General features: G+C 33.5%; 2 protein-coding genes across 4 annotated transcripts; both read right to left on the bottom strand.

Annotated features, from left to right (window-relative positions):
• Positions 1-1,199: 1,199 nt before the first annotated feature.
• Positions 1,200-4,877, bottom strand: LOC129320383 (putative ribosomal large subunit pseudouridine synthase SVR1, chloroplastic). 2 transcript variants are annotated; one of them, XM_054965814.1, is made up of 10 exons: positions 4,356-4,877; positions 4,094-4,173; positions 3,792-3,892; positions 3,628-3,700; positions 3,364-3,457; positions 3,205-3,253; positions 2,944-3,094; positions 2,366-2,437; positions 1,767-1,822; positions 1,200-1,662 (listed from the first exon to the last, which is right to left on the bottom strand). In XM_054965814.1, exons 1-10 carry the CDS (start codon positions 4,840-4,842, stop codon positions 1,611-1,613), a joined length of 1,215 nt encoding a protein of 404 aa, XP_054821789.1. In that variant the 5' UTR covers positions 4,843-4,877; the 3' UTR covers positions 1,200-1,610. The 2 variants fall into 2 exon arrangements, with proteins under 2 accessions (XP_054821789.1, XP_054821793.1); XM_054965818.1 differs by having other exon boundaries at positions 2,381-2,437.
• A 4,124-nt stretch (positions 4,878-9,001) lies between these two features.
• On the bottom strand, positions 9,002-14,451 carry LOC129291796 (glycerol-3-phosphate dehydrogenase SDP6, mitochondrial). 2 transcript variants are annotated; one of them, XM_054929325.1, is made up of 6 exons: positions 13,929-14,448; positions 12,657-13,130; positions 11,674-12,005; positions 11,151-11,311; positions 10,668-10,926; positions 9,002-9,528 (listed from the first exon to the last, which is right to left on the bottom strand). In XM_054929325.1, the coding sequence occupies exons 1-6, from the start codon at positions 14,299-14,301 to the stop codon at positions 9,229-9,231; spliced, it is 1,899 nt and encodes a 632-aa protein (XP_054785300.1). In that variant the 5' UTR covers positions 14,302-14,448; the 3' UTR covers positions 9,002-9,228. The 2 variants fall into 2 exon arrangements, with proteins under 2 accessions (XP_054785300.1, XP_054785307.1); XM_054929332.1 differs by lacking the exon at positions 9,002-9,528 and adding an exon at positions 9,557-10,568 and having other exon boundaries at positions 13,929-14,451.
• Between the last annotated feature and the right edge of the window lie 10,723 nt (positions 14,452-25,174).

The raw sequence follows: 25,174 nt of genomic DNA, 5'->3' as shown, positions 1-25,174 counted from the left end.
ACAATGTTAAACGACTTAGCTACCCTTCTGTTACCAAGGCGCGCGAGCCGCGATAATTATTACAATATTGTACATAACACATTCATTTTTATAATATTAATTTACATAAAAATCAAGAATATTCGTGAGACACGGATGCGTTGCTAGTTATTAATCATAACAGACCATCGCATAGAATCAAAATTTTCTTATAATAATTTTTATTATTAGGGGGCCAAAATGTACGAGAATAATTTTTGATAGAATAAAGGTGTAAATTTGATCATATTTTATTTTTTTCAAGAGCATATGGTAACCTAAACTATTAGATGTTGTAAAATAAATCATGAACTTTAAAAAACAAAATATTCAATGGCCCTACATTAACTTTAATTGACAGCCGTTATGTGAGGCTCACAATGACATATGTTACTTTACGAGCACTTCACGTCAGTATGTATAAAAGTGCAAAATTAGCTACGAACTATTTTTCAAGAAGCACTAGATAAATTCTACTATTAAAATGAGTCATCCAATACTTTTCTCTCAATTTTGACTAAACATAGTTTATTTTCATACTTATAAGATTCGCAATGAATCAATCTTTTTAATTTTTTTGCCTTCATTCTCAATATCAGCTTGAGAAGAAGAGGTTCAAAAAGTTCTGATCTAACGATATTCATGAAAACAATGACAATAAAAAGTAGAAGTTTGATTTTATTACATGTGGAAGGTGCTTGATTCTAGTTTAAATTAATCACGAATTACTTTTTTCTACTTTCTTAGCATCGCCTTTGTGAATGTCTTCAAATAAAAACTTTTTAAATCTTTTCTTCTAGAGCTAAAATTAAGAATAAAGGTAAGAAAATTGAAAAAATTGACATGTTATGAATCTCACAAATCTAAAAATAAGTAGTGTTTTGTCAAAATTGATGGAATAATGTTGGATAGTTTGTTTTTTTATAGTAAAAATTATCCAGTGCTTTTTGAAAAAATAGTTCGTGGCTAAATTTATATTTTTACACATTCTGATGTGAAGTGCCCGTGAAGTGCCATGTATCATTGTGAATCCCACATGACATACATCAACTGAAATTAATGACAAACTACTAAATACTCCATTTTTAAAAATTCATTGTTTATTTCATATGACTTAACAGTTTAGGCTATAGAATATTCTGAAAAAAAATAACACATGACTAAATTCACACCTTTATCCATTCCTAATACAGGGATGATGACTTCATGTCCCTCTTGAATTGGCAAATTTTACTGTATCCCTACAGTTCAAATATCATATATAGTTCATCATCTCTGGTACATTTAGTACATTAACATCATCATTCAAATTGACAAAAAGGCCATAATATCATTTCTTAGTCTAAAATCTTCTCCAAACTCTTCCATAGGTAGATAGATAGCTTTGTTTTGAGAGCATCTCATCGGCATCACAGCATGAGATATCATCAAGCACTTCTCAGTCCTATTCCCAAAACAGTTTCAAGAAAGAAACCGGGATTCACACTTTCAACTTCTTGAAATGTTAGCTTCGGAGTTGCCTTTGGCTGAAACGACCAGTCGAAGTAATATTTTTAGCTATAGCAATTAAGGAGCAACCTTTTTCAACTCTTTCACCCCAATGCCTTCAGATCTGTGGGTTTTAGTTCAATGTGCTTCCCTATCCTGAAAACATAAGAGGTGAAAAATAATTCAAATGCCAATCGCATGGCGCTACATATACTAAAGAACGGTCTGGTTAAGAACTAAAATTAAAACGTGATTATAACCCGAGATCTGATGGAAGTTTAAAACCGCCAACGCGCACTCGCTTTAACGAATGAATCTGGAACAGAAAACACAAACAGGAAAATAAGTCGTTGCTCCCAAGAATAGAAGTAAGGGTTCATACAAAAACTTCTGAATTTTGTTCAAATTACAGACACCTCTTCTTTTATTTTCAAAGCATACACAATCATCCTCAAAAACCGGAACTTACTCTACACTTAAATCTGATTTAAATTTTTGTCTAAATATTCTCCATAAACCTGAATACATTTTTTTAAAAAACGAATTTAAAAAGAATTTTAAATATATGGATCTTAAATGTGAGATTTTAAATTTGATATTTAAAACTTAAAATTCAAATTCAAAACCACCCATCCAAGCACTATCTAAAATAAGTTAAAGGAAGAGTATTTTAGTTTCATTAAAAAATGGACTAAAGTGTTGGGTACAATTTGTTTCAAGGAAGATTTGAGTAATTTCAGCAAAACACGTGAAAAGTATGTGCAATTTAGTCTAAAAATAAATAGATTAGACATGTGACGTCGTTCTCGGTGCTTATAACCATGGTGCTTATAACCCATGCATTTCAAATGGATCTCACATTGTTAAAGCTAACCTCAAGCCCAGCATTCTTCAGAAGTTCACGAACTTCATGTTTCCTCCCGTCATGAACCTACAAGAATCCAAACAAGCAAACAGAATATTTGGGTTCAGCTTTCTGCATTTTCATAAAAGTTACATGCTTAACAAGCAAACAGAGCAAAATAAACCAACAGATTCCAGTGAAGCCATCTTGAATGATGAGGATGTCAGTCTCCAGTTTTATCCGTTAAATCTTAACCACAAATCCTATGCATAATAGATATACACAATTTGCCACTGATGGCCAAAAATGAGTAAGCAATCTAAGGACAACAAGAAAAAAGGATTACCATTAATCAATCCAGGCCATTCGTTTTGGAGTTCTTACAAATGTCTCAAGAAGAGATGCTGAAATTATTCAATATTGACTGATTATAAAGAGTTTTCAACTGAAAAACCCAGTCCAATAAAAGTTCTGTTTAAGGACTAAATATTGAAGTTTCAAACACAGTCAGCAAAAAATATGTTAAACTACGTCTGTACTAAAAATGATCTAGTGAACAAAATCAAAACCACAAGAAGAGTGACGAAACATACCACAATACGAAGACGAGCTCTAGGTGCATCTGGCTGATGTGGAAGCAACTCCACAACATCAGGTACGCAGTGAAGGCCCTCAATAGTTGTTCCCTCACTTATGGCTATTAGGTGCCGCTTATGAACTGCACCATCAATTGTTGCAATGTATCTGGCAAAACAAAACGTGACAATATTAGAGAGATAGGAACGAAGAGTTCTTCATCCATGGAATTATACAAAAAACAATACAAGAACAAAAACCAATGAGAAAACACTCACTCCTTTGATAAATTAGATGATGGGTGTGAAAGTCTCTGAGCAAAATCACCTGCAAATAAGCATCGACGTGTATGCACTTAGATGGAAATTGTTGAAGTTTAGATTTGATTTATGACCCGAACTAAAATGAACTTAGGGAATCTAGGTTGCTTTACATACCGTCATTAGTCACAATAATTAACCCAGTGGTTGCAACATCAAGGCGCCCTACAGTAAATAGCCGTGGTTTGGGTACTCCGGGATTTCTTTTACCCTGGAAATGATTTTTTTTTTTTTTTAAATATCAGAGATGCTTAGAACAACAAAGGAGAAACCAAAGCCCCCCATATGTGATGGTAAATTAGAATTCAAGCATATTTGAGTCTAATCATAATGCACAAAACAGACGTTTACAAGTACTGATACATCCCAATTTGCACATACCCAATTCTTCAAATAATCATCGAATAAACTTATTACAGATTTAGACTCCTTCTCCCCAGCCGAGCAAATGTACCTGTCAAAGCACAATTGTGTCACATTGTAGGTGGCCATAGCGTGAACCAAAATTATAAATTCAGTTAAAAAAGGATATTCATACAACAAACCCTTTTGGCTTGTTCAAGGCAAAATACACCTTTGGGGGCTGCTTCTTAGGAAGGCGGTTCCCATTGACATAGATGACATCCTTTGCAGGATCAACTCTAGTCTGCATTTGACAAGCAACGACATAAAACCACTAAATAATAATTGAATACGATATGAAACATAATAAAGGAAAATCCTAGGAATGGCTTTTTCCATAATGCTATTAAGAAAACAGCAAATAAAATATACTCTTGATGAATCATTTCCTCTCTCCTGCCCAAATTTTGAGGAGTCCATGGTAGTTGACATAGAGGAAACAAACCTGCGGAGTATTACACACAGAGCCATTAACAGTAACCGTGCCTTCAAATATAAGTTCCTCACTACTCCGTCGGGATGCAACTGAAAACAAAAATATAACCTGACAAGTGTAAGACACACAGACACATATAATTACATAAAGTTAAGAGCTATATATACTCGTGATTAGAGATAGCACTACTGAGGGCAACGGTCAAATTATGGAAGTTGAATTGATCTTCACAGGGACTTCCATCTGTAACAAAGAATGACAACGGAATTACCTCCGGCAGCGGCAAGAACCTTACTTAACCGCATCCCCGAGTCTCTGAAATTCTCGTTGTAGAACCTTCGGGCTGCCTTGGAGTGCTTCGGCTCCGAGGTACTCTTTTCAGCTTTCTGCTTCTTCTTCTTCTTCTTCTTCTTAGGACCAATTTCAGAATCGGCCACGGCCTGAAGAAGACTCGCAGGAGGGTGAGCTTGAAGCTTGAGGTTACCATCCTCGCCACGAACAATCCAGGGGATAAAGAGCTGCCCGGCTCCACCGGGAGCGTCATCGTCGTCAGGAATTGGGTCTGCCTCGGTGGTCTTGGATTCAAGCTTGGGCTTGTGTTTAGAGGGCGCGAAGGAAATGTCGAATTCTAAGGAAGACGAGGAAGAAGAAGAAGTAGAGAAGGAACAAGTGAGACGATGAAGCATGCGAAATGATGAAGTGTGTGTGAGGAATGTTTTGGCGAAGTATTGTAAAGAGAGGGATGGTAGTGCAGCCATTGCTGTTGCTACTGCAGAAGAAGCCAATTTTGATTGAGGACGATAATACAGAGGGAAGCTAACTGAAAAGAAGAGCCAGTGGGCTGGGCTTTTAGGATAGAACTATGGGCCTCTTGATCACAAGTAGGAACTGAAAATTGTTCATTTTTACAAAAAAAAAGAAACGTTGAGCTAGTTTGTGCCCAAACACATGTTTGTACAGGAGATCCAACATAAAGTGTAATTTTAAAACTTATATGAATGCCATGTAATATGTAATTTCACATATAATCATATTTTGGAAATTGAATCGATGGATGCTGGACACTGAAATTAAAAATGTTATTAACCTTGTCGAAAGTGGAAATTCTAGGGAAAAAAAATTTAAATCAAAACATTTTTTTTTTAAAAAAAAAAAGGCAGCCAGCTCACTTTTTTGGTAGATTGAGTGGAGTGGAGGGGATCGTATCAGCCCACCTTAGAACGGGCTTGAATTTCTCCAACTCGTCCAATTTTTGTTGGCTGAACCCAAACCATTTCATGTAATTGAATTTCTTCAACAAACTTCGACTTTGTTTTTTTTTTTTTTTGTCTCATTTAATTATACATGCATGTGAAGTTATCAAATCATCAATTTGAGAATAAATTTACATTTTACAAGTGAAATGACTACCATCATAATTTAAAAAAAATATAAAGGATTAAATCAATAAAAATTAAACTTAAAAAATTAAATTAAAAACTAATTTGTAAGTTTAAAAGATTAAAAATCTCACTATTCCTACTTAGAACAAAAATTGAATTATTTTTCTTTTTCTCTTCCTCTTTCTATGAGTAAGTACACAAGAGCCTGAAATGAGAGGATAGAAAGTGAGAAACATAAATGAACCGCCAAAATAACGTGAAAATAATTATAATATGAAGGAAATTTTTGGGGGTTAATGGACAACTAGCAGAGGCAGAGACCAGCCCCCAATTTTAAAAAAAACATGTTACAACTTATGTGATATCCAATATAAATTAATAATAACATAAATATATGTGAATAAAATTTTTATACAATCATTATTAGTTTATATTGAATATCACATAAATTGTCACGTATCTTTGTTAATATAACATATCAATTTATTTTATTAATACAACTAATAAATAACAGTAAGCAAGTATGTTGATAAACATTAAAAGATTAGGAAAGTTAACATTAAATTTTTAAAGATAAGAGAATTCTAGGCAACTATTTTAAAGTTTAGAAAAATATTTTATATTTTAACCTTACTTTTTAAAAAAGCATTTTTGGTAGCAACGGTGTCACAATATATACAACATATAATTGTTTTATTTTATACTATCTTTGTTTAAGAATATAAAATATTTTTTAAAAAGTTAGATGCTAAAAAATATAAGATATTTTTAGTTTTTTGAGATGTAATCATTAATTTTTTTTAAAAGTGTTCTTCTTGATGAATAATTTTATATTTATTGTAGAGTATTTAATAGAGGTAAATATAAAAAAATATGATTAGTTTAAAAATAAGTGATTACTTTATTAAGAAATGAGATTCAGTTAAAAATACTTCATATTTTTTAACAAAAGGAATATCTAAACAAGCTGAACAAAAGATTTTTTTCAAAAAAAAAAATGCCAACCTACTAGCTTTTACAATAATAAGATAAAAACAAGAATTACAAGTGCACTATGTTCTTGAAAAAGGAAAATACATAGCTGTAAGCGCAAATAACAAATTAATTATTTTTAGAGAGAATATTAATAAATGACCCTTAAAAAAATTTAATATCAAATAAAGATGTGAACAAATCGAATATTTATTAAAATTTAAATTTTACTTATTAATTATTAATGTTTACTTGTTCAAAGCCCTTATTAAATATTAAATTCTTTTAAGATCTTTTAATGATATTATTCAGAATTACAGATTTAGCAACAATTTAAACCATATATTTATAATTCATATATTTTAAATTTTAAACAATTAAAGTTGATATATCCCATGTCTACAGTTAATATAAATTACTTTTGAATATACTGAGGTCCACATTGTCACCTTTTCTTTCTCTGGCTCCCTCCATCTCTCTCGCTCCTCTTGCTCTTTGCTCTAAAGAGACCATGAAGCAGAAGAAGACGTTGAAGTAGTGCTATCATCTCCATCATCGTGAGACTATCATCCTCCAGTCGCGATAATAGTCGTGAGACTATCATCTCCATTATCGACCTCCTGAAATCACTATACGGATCCTCCGACTTCTTCACCATCGCCATGCTCTCTCTCACCTTCCCTTCCACCCTCCACCCCATTGTACCCTCACGGCGACACCATTGCCTGCCACTCACCACGCCACCTTCTTCTTCTTCTACCACCCCATCGTGAGGTGGCATCTCGCTTCTGGAAGACGAAACTAGAGCTTTGGTTGGTCGTCATAGCCGTCACTGCTGAACAAACCACAGCCATGATCAACCGATGAAGTGCTGATACGACTCAGATCACTACAACCACTTGTCTTCCTTTTTCCAGAGGAAGTCATCGACGTCGGAGAGAGCAAGAGAGAAGAGAGAGAGAGATGGGGCGTTCTCAAGTAGCACTGGAAAGGCAGCTAGTGGTGGGGTATTCAAGGATCCACAAGGTAGTGCGACAGGGGCGTTCATGTTTCAACTACAAACTGGGGATGCACTGGCTACTGAGATATGGGCGAGCTTAATGGGGTTCAAAAGTGCTTGGGAACAAGGAACGAGAAAGTGCAGGATGTTTAGCGACTGTAGCCGAGTGGAGAGATTGAGATGCATGAGAATGAGATATTGGAAGCTAGGTCCATGTTGGATCACGACTGGGAAGTTGATCTCAGCTATATTCCTCAACAGCCCAACGTTTGAAGTTGATGGCTTAGCTAACCAGGCACTGGATGTCACCTAAGGCCTCGTTTGGTATGATGGAAGAGTTTTTGATGGAATCGAAATCGGAATCAGAATTGAATTGAGTTATAAATGTATGTTTGGTATAAAGATAGAATCTGAATATAATATTAATAAATATATGTATTTAAAATAGATAAAGACTAAAATGTCCTTATAAAAAAAATAAAAAACATAGCCATCATGATGGAGTGTGTATGTGGGGCACTTATGACAATTCCATGGAATTGTGGCAATTCCATCATGATGGAGATGGAATTGAATTCTAGGTATTTTGGTAGAATTGAAACATAAGGAATTGGATTCATGCATATCAAATAATTGAAAGCATGATTTTAATTTCAATTTCATTTTTCTTGGACCAATTCTAATGTACCAAACATGACTTAAGATTCTATTCCTTTCTCCGAGGAATACTTGGCTCGTGGAGATATGTTTTATGTTTAGACCTCCATGGGCGTATTTCTTTTGCTTTGCTGTTTGTATTTTCTTTGTTTTCTTTTCCCTTAATATAAAAAAAAATAAAAGAGAGGAGAGAGAGGGGGAGGAAAGAGGCAGAGATGCAGACAAAGTGAGAATGCAGCCCCACTATATTTAAAAAGTAATAACATTAGCTTCAAATTAATGGTGGGGAGAGGCATGCACTGCTTTTAACTTTTAGGATTCAAAATGAACTAATTATAAGATTCAAATCATCTTTTAAAGTATAATTCAAAATCCAAATTATATATTAATTTTTTGTTATATATTCCCAGCCGAAATCTCAAAAATTAATGAATTACTTATAGGCTACTCTAAAACGTGTGTATTTTCTTTTTAGGTAAACATACAAATAAAATAAAATTTCTATGGGAAGAGCTGCATTCCCCAAACCAACCCCCCCCCTCAAAAAACAAAAGACAGAAGGGAATTGTATAGTCTTTAAATTCTTCAGGCATTGACCATGTGCACAATCACTTTCAAAACACCAAATCATACATTAAAACATAGACATGCATATGAAGAAGGGTATTGTTGCTACACGAGAGGTTGAATTTTACTATCTTTAGATTTCTACTCTCGTACAGAGATTTGCATTTATGTATGTATAACAGGACGAAAACTTACCAAACAAACATAGGGTTCCCCTTAAAAAGCCTCACCCGGTCAACAAATCAAAATTCTTTCACCGCAACTCCATGATTTAAGCATGATAATTTTCTCTGTAGCAGGCAAATGAATAACAAAGCGCACATAGCCACAGACACAACGTCACAAAAGCTAAATTTTTGTTGAAGATAATTGGTAAATTCTTGCCACGATGGGGAAAATATTCCCAGCTCGTTCTAGTCTGGAACCTGAGAATTTTATTGAGAAATAATAAATTGTAACAAATATAATTGTTTGTCCCTTTTGGACCCAAGAAGTGTCGGACTCAGTGATAAAGGGCCGAGAAATTTCTCTATATGTGACTCAGGGTTAGATGACGAAACCACATCCTAACTGTGTTTTCCATCATGGAACTGAGCGTTTTTTGACGATTTGAAAGTCTCCAAGAATTCTTTAGCCTTTTTCAACTCTTCCTTCCGCCTTGATTTGTCCCACTTGTGCTCAGCACCCAATATTTCAATAACACGAGGTAATGCCCGTCCTGCAGCATCAGTGTCAAGAAATGCCAGACGAGACCTTCTTGCAATGAAGTCAATAGCAGATTCGCAATATTCATGACGTGCGCAGTAGGCCACTTCGGCCTCCAGAAACGGGTAGCCATGGGCAAGTCGCTTACCAAGATTTTCATTCTAGCATTAAAACAATAAGAGAGAAGAAAACAATTAGCCGCAAGATGAAAACATAAAATTAATCAAAACTTACAGACCATGATTAAGGGTGATAATTTTATCATATAATACAAGATGACATGATTAAAACCATTGGCTTTTGAACTTCAATTCAACTAAAGTAGACCAATGACCTCGCAACATCCCAATATTGTGATCAGCTTCTATAACATAATGTCACATGTTTATAATTTACAGCAAGCTGATTCAGATTGTAGTTACAAGTACTTCAGGTATCCTTAAACGTAGCGAAGTTTCACGCCAGCACAACAATCATAAAATAATTCCAAAAGAGATTTTATCAATATGAGACGTAGAAGCTCAATCCCGAATAAGAAAAGGGGTAATTTTTTATATCTATGCCACAAGTGCAAGAAAATAAGATAAAATTCTAAAGTACAACTACAGCAAAAATATTTATTATTGAATGCAGGTGAGATAAAGTTTCTTACTACATCACGCATTTACAACATGAATACTTTAAGAAATATACTAATATAGTACAATGACCGGAATCAAAAGCTATTTTAAAGAAAATGGCTATGCTGTATGCCTTGTTTCGTGCGTGATAAGATCAGCTACACGAGTTTCTGACTTAGACCATCATCTCATCCCTAATAGGAAGAGGCAGTACCATTCATGCAAAATATGTAACTTTTTGCCCAATTTATGAAGTAAAAGAGACATGTAAACAGTGCCATTCAGGCAAAACCTGTAACTGTTGCCCAATTTATGAAGTAAAAGAGACAAACTCAACCAAACTTGAAAAAAATCATCAGATGAATTTCAAACTAAACCTAGGCGAACCGTAAGGTTATAAGTTATAACACGAGAACTGAACCAACAAAAAAATACAAAGCAAAAGGCAATACATGTTTATCGGAATGCAAGCATTTCAATGGTTATAGCTACAGTTTCTAAATCAAACCGGCGGTGACACCAAATAAATCAATGGTGCTGACATGCAACTGGTTATGCTTGGTGCTCAAGATCTTATAAATCTACATAATACAAATAACATAACATAAGGCAACAAAAGATACCAAAATTTCTTGGTCCAAATACTCCTAGAGGCCTATATAGTAGTAATACAAACCAACCTGAGCTATGGCAGCCACACGTTCAGCTAATATTCCATATGCATGAGACAAGTGCTTTGCTGAAGCAGTGTCCATTACTCCAGGAACAATTTTACCACTATGTGTTCTTTTCATGCGCATGTATTGTTGTGCAATAATGGTAAAATGTGCTGGATCCCAACCTTCACCACCAACAAGACGCAGATTGCTGGTCAAACATCTGCTAGCAGCATTCAGCTTTCCAGACTTAATAGCTGTGTCAACTGCATCTTCTGCCATGCTGAAACATACTGAGGTAAGTAAACTATATGGGTGTAACAAAAAGTTTGATGCAAGAGTAAGAGGACGAGAAGGAAAGAAAATAACAAAGGGAAGCAGAAATAATACTTGCAAAATGGAGTAACTAAATGACCGATGTGACTAAGAAAATGCCAAGCTAGAGAGTAGACACATCAAGAAAAACTTCCGACAAAGAAATGCAAGCTTGGCCCATTCAATATTTACCTGCGATAGGTAGTCCACTTTCCACCAGTTATAGTAACCAAACCAGGATAATCCTCACAGACAACATGATCCCTGGAAATACTCTCAGTATTTTTGGCTGATGGATCCATTGCTAGTGGGCGAATTCCACTCCAAGCAGAAAGCACATCTGTCCGTCTTACCTAAAATTTCCCTGCATTCTTTAGTCTAAACACAAGCAGACTTTGTAAAAAAATTAAAAAGAATGACACCACCTAGATTGAGTGATTTCTCACTACCACTTTCTGCCTTGAATTTAATCATAATTTAAACTTCATGACCCGTAAAGAAGAAGAAGAAGAAGAAGAAGAAGAGGGGGCTTCACTTTCTCTTGTATGAATCAATCCAATGGATATCCGACACGCATTTCTTTTTTCCCTCAATAATGGCAAGAAAATAGTAAACCAAAAATGTACATTTGACATAGAGTCCAAATCTAACATTAGGTGAAAAAAGGAACAAAAGAAATTTTTTCAAAATAAATTGTATTTAAGGGATACCGTACTTTAATATTCAGGTAATCAGAGATGGCATCCAAAATGAATTGTATCTCATCTTCATGCGGTTCTGGAAGTAAAGTAATTGTGGTGTTGGAATCCGTAGTTCCAGCCACAGTTCTTCCTAGCCATGGCAGCATGAAAACAACACGGCCATCCTTAGTTTTAGGAACAATTAAGCCCATTCCTTCAGGAGAATAGTAATCAGGGAGGACAATATGTACACCGCTGCTGGGACAGATCATAGCTCGTGCATCCTTGTCAGCTAATTTTCTTACAGAGTCACAAAATGGTCCAGCTGCATTAACGATTACTTTTGCATATGTATCAAACTCTTTGCCTGCACAATTTGAAATGCATGCTAAATAAGCAAAAGTAACCAAGCTTCACGAAAAAAAAATTTAGTTTTGAGATTATCACTACCACTCACAAAGTCCAGACCAAGCAAACTAACAAACCCACTTAAAAAAGATTTGCATTCATTTTTCACAAGAACACTCCCTAGGCCACAAACCCCCAACAGAGATATGTCTGAGAACTTTTCTTTCCATTTGCAAGAAATGGTATGTCAGTTGCTCTCATAACAGTGCATAATTGCTGAGTGAATGAACCTTAATCAAAAAAATAAAAGAAAATAAAAGAAAAAACAACATTCAAGCAAAAATATGCTTTTGATTGACTAAGATGCAAAGTCCTGCAATTCTATATTCAAAAATAAATAAAGCTAATGGTTCTTTCCAACCAATTGATGTGATTCATTCCACTGGGGAAAGAATGTGCATGTGGAGAGAGGTTAGAAGTGAATATCTAATTGAATATTTGTGTGATCATGTCATATGTTCACCAGGTGCCTTTAAAATAAGTGATATATATCCCCCTCAATACACCTATGTAAACTTAATGAAATTGGGATAGACAAATTGTCAATAATATAAATAAGTGATGAACCTAATCCCTAGTAACTATTTGAAGTAGAAGGGATATTTGTTACCAGATAGGCTGTCTCGGATTCGTGCACCTATTATTCGCTCACCAACATCATCCTTCAGAAAGGAAATAACCTCTGCATGATTCAGCACTGCTGCACCAGCTAATGCAGCAGTACAAGCCAATCCGACATTAAGTCTTGAATCATTCATCTGCCCGTCATAATAAACTACTGTGCCCCTCAAGCTTCTACCTTTCCCCTCCCTTGCTAGGGTAGGGAAGAGTTCAGAAGATTCTTTTGCGGAATAATATCTTGATAAATGCAAGAGTCGTGCTCCTGCGACCAAATCGTACATTTTCAATCCTAACCAGTAGTACACTACCTCAAACCAGTCAAAACATGGTGTCATGCAAGGCAAGGCATTGCATAGGTGTGGTGCATTGTCAATAACCTGTTTACGCTCCTCAAGTGCATGGAATACCAATTTCAGTTGCCCATAGTCAAGATTAAAGACAGCTTTCTCCAAGTAGCGGACACCTAATAGTTTACAGAAACACTGAAAGATTAGAAAAACAACTAAAGATATTTGAAATACGAAGGAGCAGAAATCCCTCTTGGCACATAACATGAATAAAATGCCACTACATGAGGGTAATACTCAAGCATTTGGTATCTACATTGCGAAGAAGTAAATAAGCCTATACAATTGTTGTGTTGATTATCATAGGTTTAACTTGATTTTTAAATCAGTTCCTCGAGATTTAAAATCACAATAACCGCTGACCTTCTCTGACTAGTGATTTCTATGCTTTTACATTTAAAATCCCAAAACCATTCCTCAGTTATAGAATTTAGTTTTATTAACTACATGTCATAAGTCATCCCTTATGATTGTAGTTCTACCACGATTTTCTTTTAGAAAATGAGATCAATGTTCATCGTGCAAACAAATGCACATGACTATAAGACATCCAACATGGTAATGTAGAGGGCCACCACGACGACATTGACGGTCATTATATGAATAGAAAAATGATATACATACATACATACATTCATATTGACATATATGATCGCCACATGGCAAAACACCAACAACTGAAAATCAACGTACTGGATGAGCATTCATGAAAAAGATTCGCAGGCAACTTGATTAAGAATGACAGAAGTGTTTGAATTTTGCTAGACTTTAAAGAAGCCAAAGTTTGAGAGGGAAAAAAATGCAAGTGTTGAATTTGATCTTATCATTGATCAGTCATTACCAAAAATTGTTGGCCAAAAAATCATTGCTTATAATTCTGCAACATACACAAAAACGCGTACGAACGTCTGTACCTCCATGAATGAGCTTAGTGGAGCGGGAGGAAGTTCCAGAAGAAAAATCCTCTCTTTCAACGAGACCAACGCGGAGTCCTCGGGTCACAGCGTCGAGTGCTACACCGGAACCCGTGGCGCCACCACCAATAACAAGTATGTCGAGAGGATTGGCCGAGCTGGCACCAATCAAGGCCGATTGCTGGACGTCTCTCGAGGGAACAACGGCGTAGGGGTCGTGGATCTTCTGCCGAATGGCGGAAAGGTGAGCAGGGCCACCTCCATGATCACTGGCAGAGATCGGAGGATGAAAGATGATTGAGCCACCGTAAGCGGTGGCAACGGCGGCTCCGACGGCCGTGCCGAGTCGTCTGAGGCGCGCGGTGGAGGTCATGGGAAAGATAGGGAGAAAGTGGACCTCCTTGCGTGGGACGGTGTTACTGTTATAAACACGACGATGTTGACTCGAGACGCGGTCACGAATCACGAGAGGAAATTTTGCCAAAATCAAATGCCTCCTACTACAACGTTACACTATCATCGGTCCGCTGCTATAAACTGCTTTTGCGGTGCGAATATTGATGGTACATGGTTGTAATAAGTTGCAAACGGTTTGGGTAACATCAAATCACATGGAAAAAATATTAATTTTTTGGTAGAAATGTTTTTTTTGTTATTGAAGTACTCTCTATATGTTAAATTATTAGTTGAAACATTTTGGGCACATTTAGATTTTAAGTAGCTATAATTGATTATAAAAATAATTAATTAATATAATTAATTTTGATTATATTTAATTATATTATAATACAATCTATTTAAATATTATTTTTTAAAATTAATTTTAATTATATAAATTATCATAAATGATATTACTTTTTAAAATTAAATTATTGACAAATTTATATTTAATATTATTAAATTAAATTTTTTAAACTATATTTAAGAAGTAAAATATATTATTCAACAGTAAAATTGAATCTATAAACAACTTTTTAAAATTTATTTTAAAACATAATCCTGACTCAATAATTAATTATTAAATTTTTTGACTGTTTAGGTAATTTTTATTAAAATTGATTATTTTGCCCTAAAAATTGATTATACACTCTATCCAAATAAGCTTTTTATTCTTAAAGTAATTAAAATAAAATGTTTTTGCCCTTGCAGTTAAATTCTCAATAATCAATATTAAAGTTTCAATTAACATTTTCTAATGATTAACGTTAAAAATTATACGGTAGGTCAAAATACTCCGTTTTAATTATTTTAAAGATGAAATTGTTCTAACTAATAATTTAGAGTGTTGGATGCTCCTCAGAGAATATTTCAAACATAAAAAATATACTTTTACCATTAATTTTTTGCCACAGACACTTTGCTCCAAAAAAGCAATTTGAACTAGATACATTGAATCCACGTGGTTAATTGAATTAATTTATTGGGTCTTGAATTGGAGTTACAGTTTGTAATAAACATTCTCACAATGACGGGAGAAAAGTTATGGTGGGTTAATTAAGCCAAACCAAAGTAAAGAAAGTACAATTTTTTTTTTGTCAACAAAGAAACTCATTTATGAAAAAGAAAATAAGAACAATACAATTTTTTTGCTCCAGTACGTTAAATAGAATCGAAAAAAGAGCATGTTCTCTAAAAAACTTTGTTTGATTAGTACGTTTGTTCTTGATAAAATGATAGGTAAACACCTCTAAATATCAAATAATCAATCAAATCATAAAATTAGGGGTGAACATTTTACCTGCAAACTTGTTCATACTCGTCCTATCCATTGCAAACAAGTCAACCCATACCTGTTCATGAAGGGAGAAAAATGAGTGTGGATGGGTATATACTTGTATGTCAAAAAATGGGTGGCTCATATTCTCTTGTATATACTTATTATTTATTTTAATTTCTTACATCTTAATATCTCATACATGGCCAGTCCTCATCTTGTTGATGTGCCTACGGCTATCATTAAAAGACCAAAGTCCTAAACACCTGTGCCCTAAGCCCCTAACTTGCCTCCCTCAATCCTTTATTCAATTTCTCCTCTATTCAAAGTCAAAGATATCTTTCGAGTATTGAGACTCCATACTTTGCCATTCAACTCCCTAAGCCCCTATTCAACTTCATCATTTGCCTTTATCCATGCTCAACCTCTATCGTCGACTTCAGCTCTATTGTTACAAATGCACGCACTGTCGTAGATGCACGCAGTCAAATAGCTCCTCCCTCCACCTCCACAGTTCCACCATCGCAAGCAGTTGACCTACCTTCTTCTTAGGTTATTGCTCCTTCCCTTTTATACTCTTTTCCCTTCTATTTTTCTTAGGTTAATGCTTTCAAGTCTGGAAATATTTTTTATGCTAGAGTGGATTTTATCTAGATATATCATATATCTAAAGATTGATGTTTGGGTGGCAGAATGCAGATGATTGAGTTAATTGTGAGGATCTTTGTATGGCTCTTTTTGAAATATTATGTTGCACACAACTAGCAATTATAGAGTATAGACTATAGTTACATGTTACAAGGTTTTGGAATTCGATGAACATCTTTACTTGCAAGTGCCACGCGGGCTCAGACATGCTAATACTAGTTTGCGCCCATTTTAAAATGAGTGCAAAATGGTCTATACAAGTATGTGTTGGTGGCCACTTGTTTAGCCAATAATAGGCTAGTAATTGGTAAAGTCATGGGCGGCTCATTCTCACTTGTGTATAACTCTACATAAAATTATGAACTTAAATTTTAAGATCATAGATCTTTTGTTTAGCTTTAAAAATAATATATTAACTAAAATGTCCCCATTTTAAATACCAACATAAATTTGCTAATATTGAAATTATTTTAAGTGAGTTAAACATTTAGTTGAAAGGGTTATGAAATCACTTTATTTTAGTTAAATATGTTTTTACTTTTAAACTTACAATTGTCCAATTTAAAATTAGGAGAATTTCAACAAAATATGAAGGATGTGACATAATAATAAAGAAGGACCATTAAAATCTGAAATTTTAGTTCAATCTAAGAGGATTGAAATGAAATTAGGGTTAAAGGGCAAATCTACACATAAACTAGTTGTCTAGAAGCACCTAGTATCATAAAGTAGAGAGAAGTGTGAAAATACCCTAAACGTTAAATTAATGAGTGCAATTGTGCTATATTTGTTTGAGATGGTGAACACTGATCGCATAAGTGCACATGTAAACTAACAATTGAAATATTTGCTAATGTGTCTGTGAAAGGTGATCCTTATTGGTATTTCCTTGGCTGAATCACAATTAATCCTTGGAATCTTAAAGCTAAGTCTAGGCGCTTCGTTATATTATTGTGTTACATCCAAGAGTCAAAAGCTCAAGGTCTCTTGTATTGTAAGGTTCGAAATTATGAAGACGGCTTGGTGAGACCATGGTGAAGAAAGTAAAAGGCAAAGCACAAATGGTTAAGAGTCGTGACAATGAAGGAAGTAAGGCTCATGTTGTAATGTCATCCCTAATATTACCAAATACACAACACACCAAACACAGAAAGCCATTATGACAACTAGGACTTTTAAATCCCTTAAAGTGGCTTTCATAACTCAAGGGTTAAGATTCAAAAAAAATTAAAATCACAATAAAACCCTTTTTAAAATTCATTTGAGTTTAAACTATTATTTAAAACTAATTAAATAGGATAATGGAAGCATAAGAGCCTAAAATATACATAAGAAATGCAAAAGGAACAATTTTGGAAAGTTTTCTAGAAAATGATATAGTATGCCATAGTGCAGGCCTCACCTCGCCGAGTTGAACTGCACAGAGGGAAACATCCCTCTCTGTATATTGTGCCGTGACGTAAGTGTCAATACGCCGTGGCGTGCAATTGCTGTTATAACTGCACTCCAAGCTAAATTCTAGAGAGCGCCATTTCACCATCCAACATTTGATTTGAGTGATTCAAGTGTCCACATATAGCTCTTAGAGCCTACCAAATTATTGGCACTGGTCTCACATTCAAACACCACACCAAAAGAAATTTGAACACCTAAACCCAAAACAGTGCATTTCCTTTTCAAAACCACAACCAAGGTGTCCAAACTTACATGCCAAGTGTCAATAATTATAGAATCACTTGACCCAACTCAAATAGACTACAAACAACTTGTACATGCATTCGAACCACAACAACAACATCCTATACAAGATTTGGCCACCCAAAACACAATTTAGCATAAATCTCATAAGGGATAACAAACATATAATAATCATTCCAGTAGCTAAACAATCATATGAATCCATACAAAATAATATTGGCACTAGCATCTCGACCTCTCACAGCCATTATAACATAAATACAATATCCCAAGCCAAGATACGCCACTTTACAACAGCATGTGCGTTTGGTTTTCAGTTTGCCAAAAGTTCATTTGGTAAAAGTCAGTTGTTGTAACGAAATTTGTGTTTGAATATATTTTTTTAAAAGTCAGTTTGATACATTGAAAGTTGTTTGGTTTGTGATAATAAAATGTGCTTTTGAATGTACAATTATAAAAAAAAATATTGATTTATAATGATTTATAATTTTTATTATATAAATGTAATATATTTAAAATATTTAAAAAAATGTAATAAAGATTTTAAATAACATAAATTTTGATCTATAGTGCTAAAAATTTGATCTCTAATTATTTATATTTTTTTAATTTGTAATTTTAAAAGATGTAGTAAAGATTTATAATTTTTATTATACATTAATGCTAAAAATTAACATGATTAATTATTCAATTTATAATACTAAAAAATTGATACCTAATTATTATTATTAAAATAATAATTATATTTTTAATGAATTAACTATTTTTTAAATAAAAGAATAAGAAATTAAACTTAGGGTAGTATGGTCAAATAACATCCTACTTTTCAAATCCACTTTTCAAAAGCTTCAAATAGTTACGTTTCAGAAATTCACTTTCAGCTACTGTTTGAATATATTTTCAAGATGTGCTTTCCTGTAAAATATTCTACCCAAACAACTTCCAACTTTCTAAAAGCAAAATTTTACTTTCTGAATGTGAAATGGAGGAAAACCAAACAGACCTAGCATTCATGCAAGTGCTTCTTAAAATAACATATAATTCCTAAGTTGGCATATGCATATATCATTCGTTACAAAACCAAAAGAAATAAAAAGGGCTATACAAACACTAGCTAGGCCCCTTGATGCTCAGTCACACCTTCTTTTCCCTTGCCTCTATTGGAGCTTTCATCTGTAAAATATAACCACGGGATGAGTCAAGGACTCAATAACTAAATAGTCTAAACAAACTACTCGTGCATGAGAACAGATAGTATGTATGTGAAGTGGAATTTAAAATGCATAGCAAGCTACACAAACATACATATGGTTATAGAATGATATGTATGATCATCACACCACCTTATACCATCCTTATATTTTTTGACTAAATTTGTGAATTGACAACTCTATAGAACCAAATTTATGTGATTGGACTGGCTCAAGCTCACCATTAGTAGGAGGCAGCTCCAGCCAAGAGCGTCTTCATCTACTATAACCACAAATTCCCCTTGGTCTCGAATGCTAGGGATGTCGATACCTAATCTATCTCGCATAGTACTTAAACTTTCAAACAATATAATACCGAGTATTGGCGCCTCCACAATGCAAGTGTATCATATGAATTTTCAAATAACATCCCTAACAATACACTAGGGTGAACTCCTACATTCTCACAATGATCATGTCAAACATATGCTCAGTGATTTCACATAGCCATAACATAAAATTTTTACAACTTAATCATTTCCACACATATCTATAACAAGGAGGTTCCTACTAAAACCATAAAAAATTTACAAATAATTATACTTGAATATAAGGTTTAGTCTTTCAAATCCACGACATTCAAAACACACTTTTTCATTCCACTTCATATAGGGTTTCTAAATCATAATAATTTTGTATCAATACTATGCTATTACAAAACAAGAGTATTAGCTTTAAAAGTAATCACATAACCAAATACGCAAATAGAGTTTAGACAATTTAGTTACATCAACCCTTTTGTTACTAAAAGGGTTACCGTAATTAAACAATGGCTTCACACGTGTTATTAATAACACAATGCTTGATCAACAATTAATCTATAAGATTAAACTTTTAATCATTAATCTACATGATAATTACCCTATTTTTAACATATTTCGAGTACCTATTATACTCAAAACCTTAATTTAATTTGACTAATTCTCCCAACACATTTCATTAATTCTATTTAACACCTAAACACACTAAAAACTCTAAATCTCTACCTACATTGCTTTTAATCTCTCAATTTCTGCTTACGATTCGTTTAAACCCTACCCAAGAATTTCAAATAACTATATAATTCATAAATCTAGGTTTAAAGGCTTGATTTAAATTTTCAAGACCTTAATTAAGGCAATGTGTTCGATCATTACCCAAGAACAACCAAAATCAAGTCCACGTTACCCCAAACCTCAAAAAATTTGCATAAAGAGAGAGGTGTAGGAAGTTCACCTAAAGATAAATTATGCTCCAAATGCTTCCAAACTAATTGCAAGATTGAGCCCTAGCACCCACCGGTTGTTGCTCGTCACCTTCTCACATTTTCTCTTCTCCTACTTCTAATTTTAATTTGTTTTTGAGGGTTTAATAAGTGTAAATTTTGTACGTGTGTCGCGATGCATGGCATAAAGTGCCCCACACATAAATTGAACCTCTCTCCATGCCATGACCTGCTCAAACTCTAATCCAGCCCTCTTTTAAGACTATCTAATGATCCATTAGCTTCTCAAAATATCATTAATCAAAAATTCACATACTTTTACCAATATACCCTTCAAAATACTTAAAATTCTCAAGTTTGCAATTCCAAGATGTTACACATGTGATGGGAGAATCTGTCGCTAAGGTTACGGTCTATGAAAAGACAATACACAGCTTATACTTCTATTACACAGCCTTCACAGCTCCTATTCAAACCCCCTAAACTCAAGTGAAATGGATAATCTTGTGTAACAACCTCTCATATGTCAACAAAATGAGAAAAGAGAATTGAAAAGACAAAGACCAAGTTAAGGAAGGTTGACATTTAGATTGTTCTACATTATATGTTTTAATCTTGTAACAATCATGTTGGGTTGCTCAAAATTTTTGTCTTATGTACTTAGATTGTGTATTTTGTAATGTTTTTGTAGAGATTTTAATTGTGTTTTATGGCAATTAAGAGTAATTGATCTATATAATTAATCTCTATCATCTTATCCAAAGTTCTAAGTTTCTTTGAATTTATCATTGGAATAAATATTTGATTTATCTCAATTTCTTTTTGAATCTATCTTGAGTATTGAAAAGTTTTAGCTTAAGTTTAATTATGTTATTAGCACTTGAGTTTAAGAGTTTTGAAGATATATGATTTTTAACATTTAATTAATATTCTCTTTATATCTCTTAACATGCAAATCCATTTAATATGAAAATTATATCACTTCAAAATAGACTTGTAAATCTTTTTAAAGACATTTATTTATTCAAAATAGATTTTATATGAAATAGATTTGACTTTTCAAAATTAGCTGCTAAAGCTTCCAGTTTTGTTGAAAAATGTTATTGACCTTCTCTTACTTTTTTGATCATATCTCTCAAAATAGATCAGATTTTCAAGTAGATATTATTTCATTGGAAACTAGACATCTAGATCTTTTCAACCATAGGTCATTGTCTAATTTAGATTTAAAATAAAAGAGTTATGACTAATAGAAATTGACCCATATTGTCTTGAATGCTTATACTGGAACAATGTTGTTTATATCAGTATAGCTCTTCTTATTTCCTTATCTTCTCAGCTTATACCCATATAAGTTTCTTATACCAGTACAAAGCTTCCTTATACCCATACAAAGCTTCTTTATTCTAATATAGTGACCTTTGTTTCCTTAAGCTTCACCTTGCATCTCTATTCAGGAGCAACTACCTTTATTTGGGCATAACTAGCTCTCTTATTTGGGTATAACCATCCTTATTTAGGAATAACTATCTTTATTTTGGTATAAGCTTACTTTTTAGATATAAACTTTCTTGATATATAGGGTATTAATATCTTTATTCACTCCTCTCAAAATCACCAATTTTTATAAAAAGTTATTCCAACACAATTTTTATACACAAACAACATCTTAGCTCATATTCTCACATTGTGCTTGATTATACTGACTTATTCTAATATAAACATCAATTTTTGTACTCTATTTTTCATTTCCTTTGCTATGTAATTTGATTCCCATTCCTTGTATAATCTTTCCATATTCCAAATGTTATGTTTACATTCTTATCTATCTAGAAACCTTTTAAGCACAACATTGAGTAGGATTAAACATTTAACAAGTCATTCTTAAACTTACTCTGTTTATCCTTATTTTCTATTCTTGAAATAAAGGCTCTTAAACCTAGGAGCTTAAGGGGATTTAATCATTACCTTTAGAAGGGGGAGTGATTCAAACTTAAGTGATTCATATTCCTATCTCTTTTGAAATTTAATGTCTATGAACAAGATAATAAACATATAAAAGTATTGCCTTTACAAAGTCATGTACAGCTTCTAATGAACACACAACTCATGTACATTGAATAGAAAAAGACTCAAGATAGGAACAATACTACCATGACAAATTTAATCCTCCTTTCACAATCTTTCCTTCAACTTCTTTAAATTTGCTTGCACGACAATAATTTCTTCATGGAATCTTTGACCATCGTATCCTCTCTTGAGTACTGTATTCTCATCATAAAGTTTGTCTATACCATTAAAATCTAATCTTTAATCAAAACCTTCTCCCTCTCCCTTAAGTCACCATCATGCCAGATGAAGAACCAACAACCACCACACCTTATTAAATTAAGCCTCAACATCAAAATTCCGTTGACTGTATTAAAGGGAGGGAGGATAAATTAATTTCAAAATCTTATACCTAATAATAGCTCTTGCAACTATAGAATCTTCCACCTGGGTTATCTTTGGTCCATGCCGTCTATCTGGGTGCCATTAAGCCACAATGGTAATACCTTATTACAATTTCATATTCCTCCTCACGTTGACCTTGTCTAATGATCACAACCCTCTGACCTTGTCTAATGATCACAACCCTCTTCTTGCTACTTCTTATGGTAGAAGATGAAGACAATGCCATGCTAGTACCCAATGAAGATGAAGACCTTCTTTATTGTTAATGCTCATGATTCTACTATGGTTGGTATACCCTTATTACTTCTAGAAGGTCAAATTTAATAAGGAGAAGGACAAGCTACACGGACATATAAGCAGGTATTTCAACTGTTAGCTTACTTGTGTACTTTCATGGTCAACATTTACTAGCTCAAACAAATATGGAATAGCTATACTCATTAATTAACGTGTGTGGTACTTTGCACCACTCTCTACTTTATGATACTTGGTACCTTGGCTGACTACTTTATTTGTAGATTTGCCCTTTAACCCATAAAATTAACTTAAATGATGATAATACAAAAATAGCCTCATTTTTAAACATTAAAAAAATAGAAGTCAAATTTACATGTCATGTTATGGAATTAACAATTAAAGTTAGAAATTAATAAACTGAAGTTATTTCATAAATTTAGATAAATTAATTGAATAGTTCTTTCATTTTTTTTAAGGATTAACTATAATGTCCTTATTGACATTACTAGAACAATATTCTAACACACCATTGTGATAACTAGGATTATTAAAATCCTTAAATAAAGTCATCACAATCTAAGGGCTTGGAAATAAATAGTTTAAAATATTAGGATTCCAAGAAAACTCTTTTTTTAAAAGATATTTGAGCTCAAACTATAGTTTAAAACAAATCAAATAAGGTAGCGAAAGCAAGAAGATCGAATAACCTATCAAACAAGCACTAAAAGAGGCCATTTATTGTTTAAAAATTGCTTTATCCGCCACAACACATGTGCTATTTGCTGCAACACGTTGCTGCTATCCTGACAATACTCTAGATCCAACTTTCAAAGCTCATCATTTTGCCATCCAACATTTGATTTGAATGATTCAAGCATGCACATATAGCTCTTCAAGCCCTTTAACTATTGGCTATAGTCTCGCACCCAAACATTCAACTATTTAAAAGTTGGGTACTTGAATCCAACATGGTCCATTTTCAACCCATATCACACACAAAGGTGTCCAAACCTGAAACCACTTGGACTAACTCAAATGGACCATATACAACCTGATAAACCTAATTATATCACAACAACAACCATATATACACAATGTCCACTAAAACCTTGATTTCACGCTAATATCAAGGGGTAATAATATTATCTCAAATAACGTACTTGGTCATCCATACATATAAAACATTACAAGATTATCACTTGCACTAATATCTTAATCTCACACAACAATTTCAACACAGATACATCATTCTAGGTTAAGATACACTTATACAATCACAATTCTCGTGCAAGTGAATACGAAATAATAAGCAATCCTAAATTAGCATAATTAACACAAATTCATTACAATACCAAAATAAAAAGGGAAAGAGCTATATAGATAAAGCTCTCAATCCTTGGTAATCCCTTCCTTTCCTTTGCCCTTATCAGAACCCTCACCTGTGAAAATATAATCATGAGGTAAGATAAATATTTCAGTAATAAAATAATTCACAACTATCAATTAACATGCACAACTATAAGCGAGTAAAAATTATTTATGTAAAAACACCTATTTAGCATATTCAAACATAAGCTTTTCTATAATCATAGGTCATTTCCATTCTAGCATAATTATTTTACCATTCGAGCCTTTATATCACCCTGATTGAAACTAAGAGCTCTGTTAAACCAAGCACACATACATAATGGCCTAAGCGCACCTTCAGTGGTAAAATCACCCAACTAAAAGTATTTTATTTCACTTCTGAACTATAATTTCCCCATATTACATACAGTTTGAGATATCGTTACTCTAACACCGTATCACATAAATGCTAAGGAGTGTAATTCTCCACACACCACACCCTACATGAGTATTACCACACCCTACATGAGTATTAAGGAGCTAATCTTCAACATCGTGACCTTACTAGGTATTAGAAAAATAAATGTCTATGGACTTCTACTACTCTCCCTTCCTACGGATGAACTTCCATCCCTATCATGATCATGCTCTCTCACTTCTCATAATTATCACATATTTGTATCAAAACCATAAA

Source organism: Prosopis cineraria, unplaced genomic scaffold, assembly GCF_029017545.1.
Source record: "Prosopis cineraria cultivar Desert tree isolate PC_DT_omini unplaced genomic scaffold, ASM2901754v1 PC1, whole genome shotgun sequence".
In the NCBI taxonomy this organism is placed as follows: Eukaryota; Viridiplantae; Streptophyta; class Magnoliopsida; order Fabales; family Fabaceae; genus Prosopis; species Prosopis cineraria.
The sequence above is the reverse complement of the archived record's forward strand: the minus strand, read 5'-3'. Positions and strand labels throughout refer to the sequence as shown.

Excerpts from the sequence above, each read along its gene's own strand:
- LOC129291796 (XM_054929325.1), bottom strand. The coding sequence starts at position 14,301 with ATGACCTCCACCGCGCGCCTCAGACGACTCGGCACGGCCGTCGGAGCC. Across the intron at positions 13,131-13,928 it reads CACTAAGCTCATTCATGGAG|GTGTCCGCTACTTGGAGAAA; the intron begins GTACAGACGTTC and ends GTAAACTATTAG. Across the intron at positions 12,006-12,656 it reads AATCCGAGACAGCCTATCTG|GCAAAGAGTTTGATACATAT; the intron begins GTAACAAATATC and ends CAAATTGTGCAG.
- LOC129320383 (XM_054965814.1), bottom strand. The coding sequence starts at position 4,842 with ATGGCTGCACTACCATCCCTCTCTTTACAATACTTCGCCAAAACATTC. Across the intron at positions 4,174-4,355 it reads GGTTCTTGCCGCTGCCGGAG|TTGCATCCCGACGGAGTAGT; the intron begins GTAATTCCGTTG and ends TTTTGTTTTCAG. Across the intron at positions 3,254-3,363 it reads AATTATTGTGACTAATGACG|GTGATTTTGCTCAGAGACTT; the intron begins GTATGTAAAGCA and ends GCTTATTTGCAG.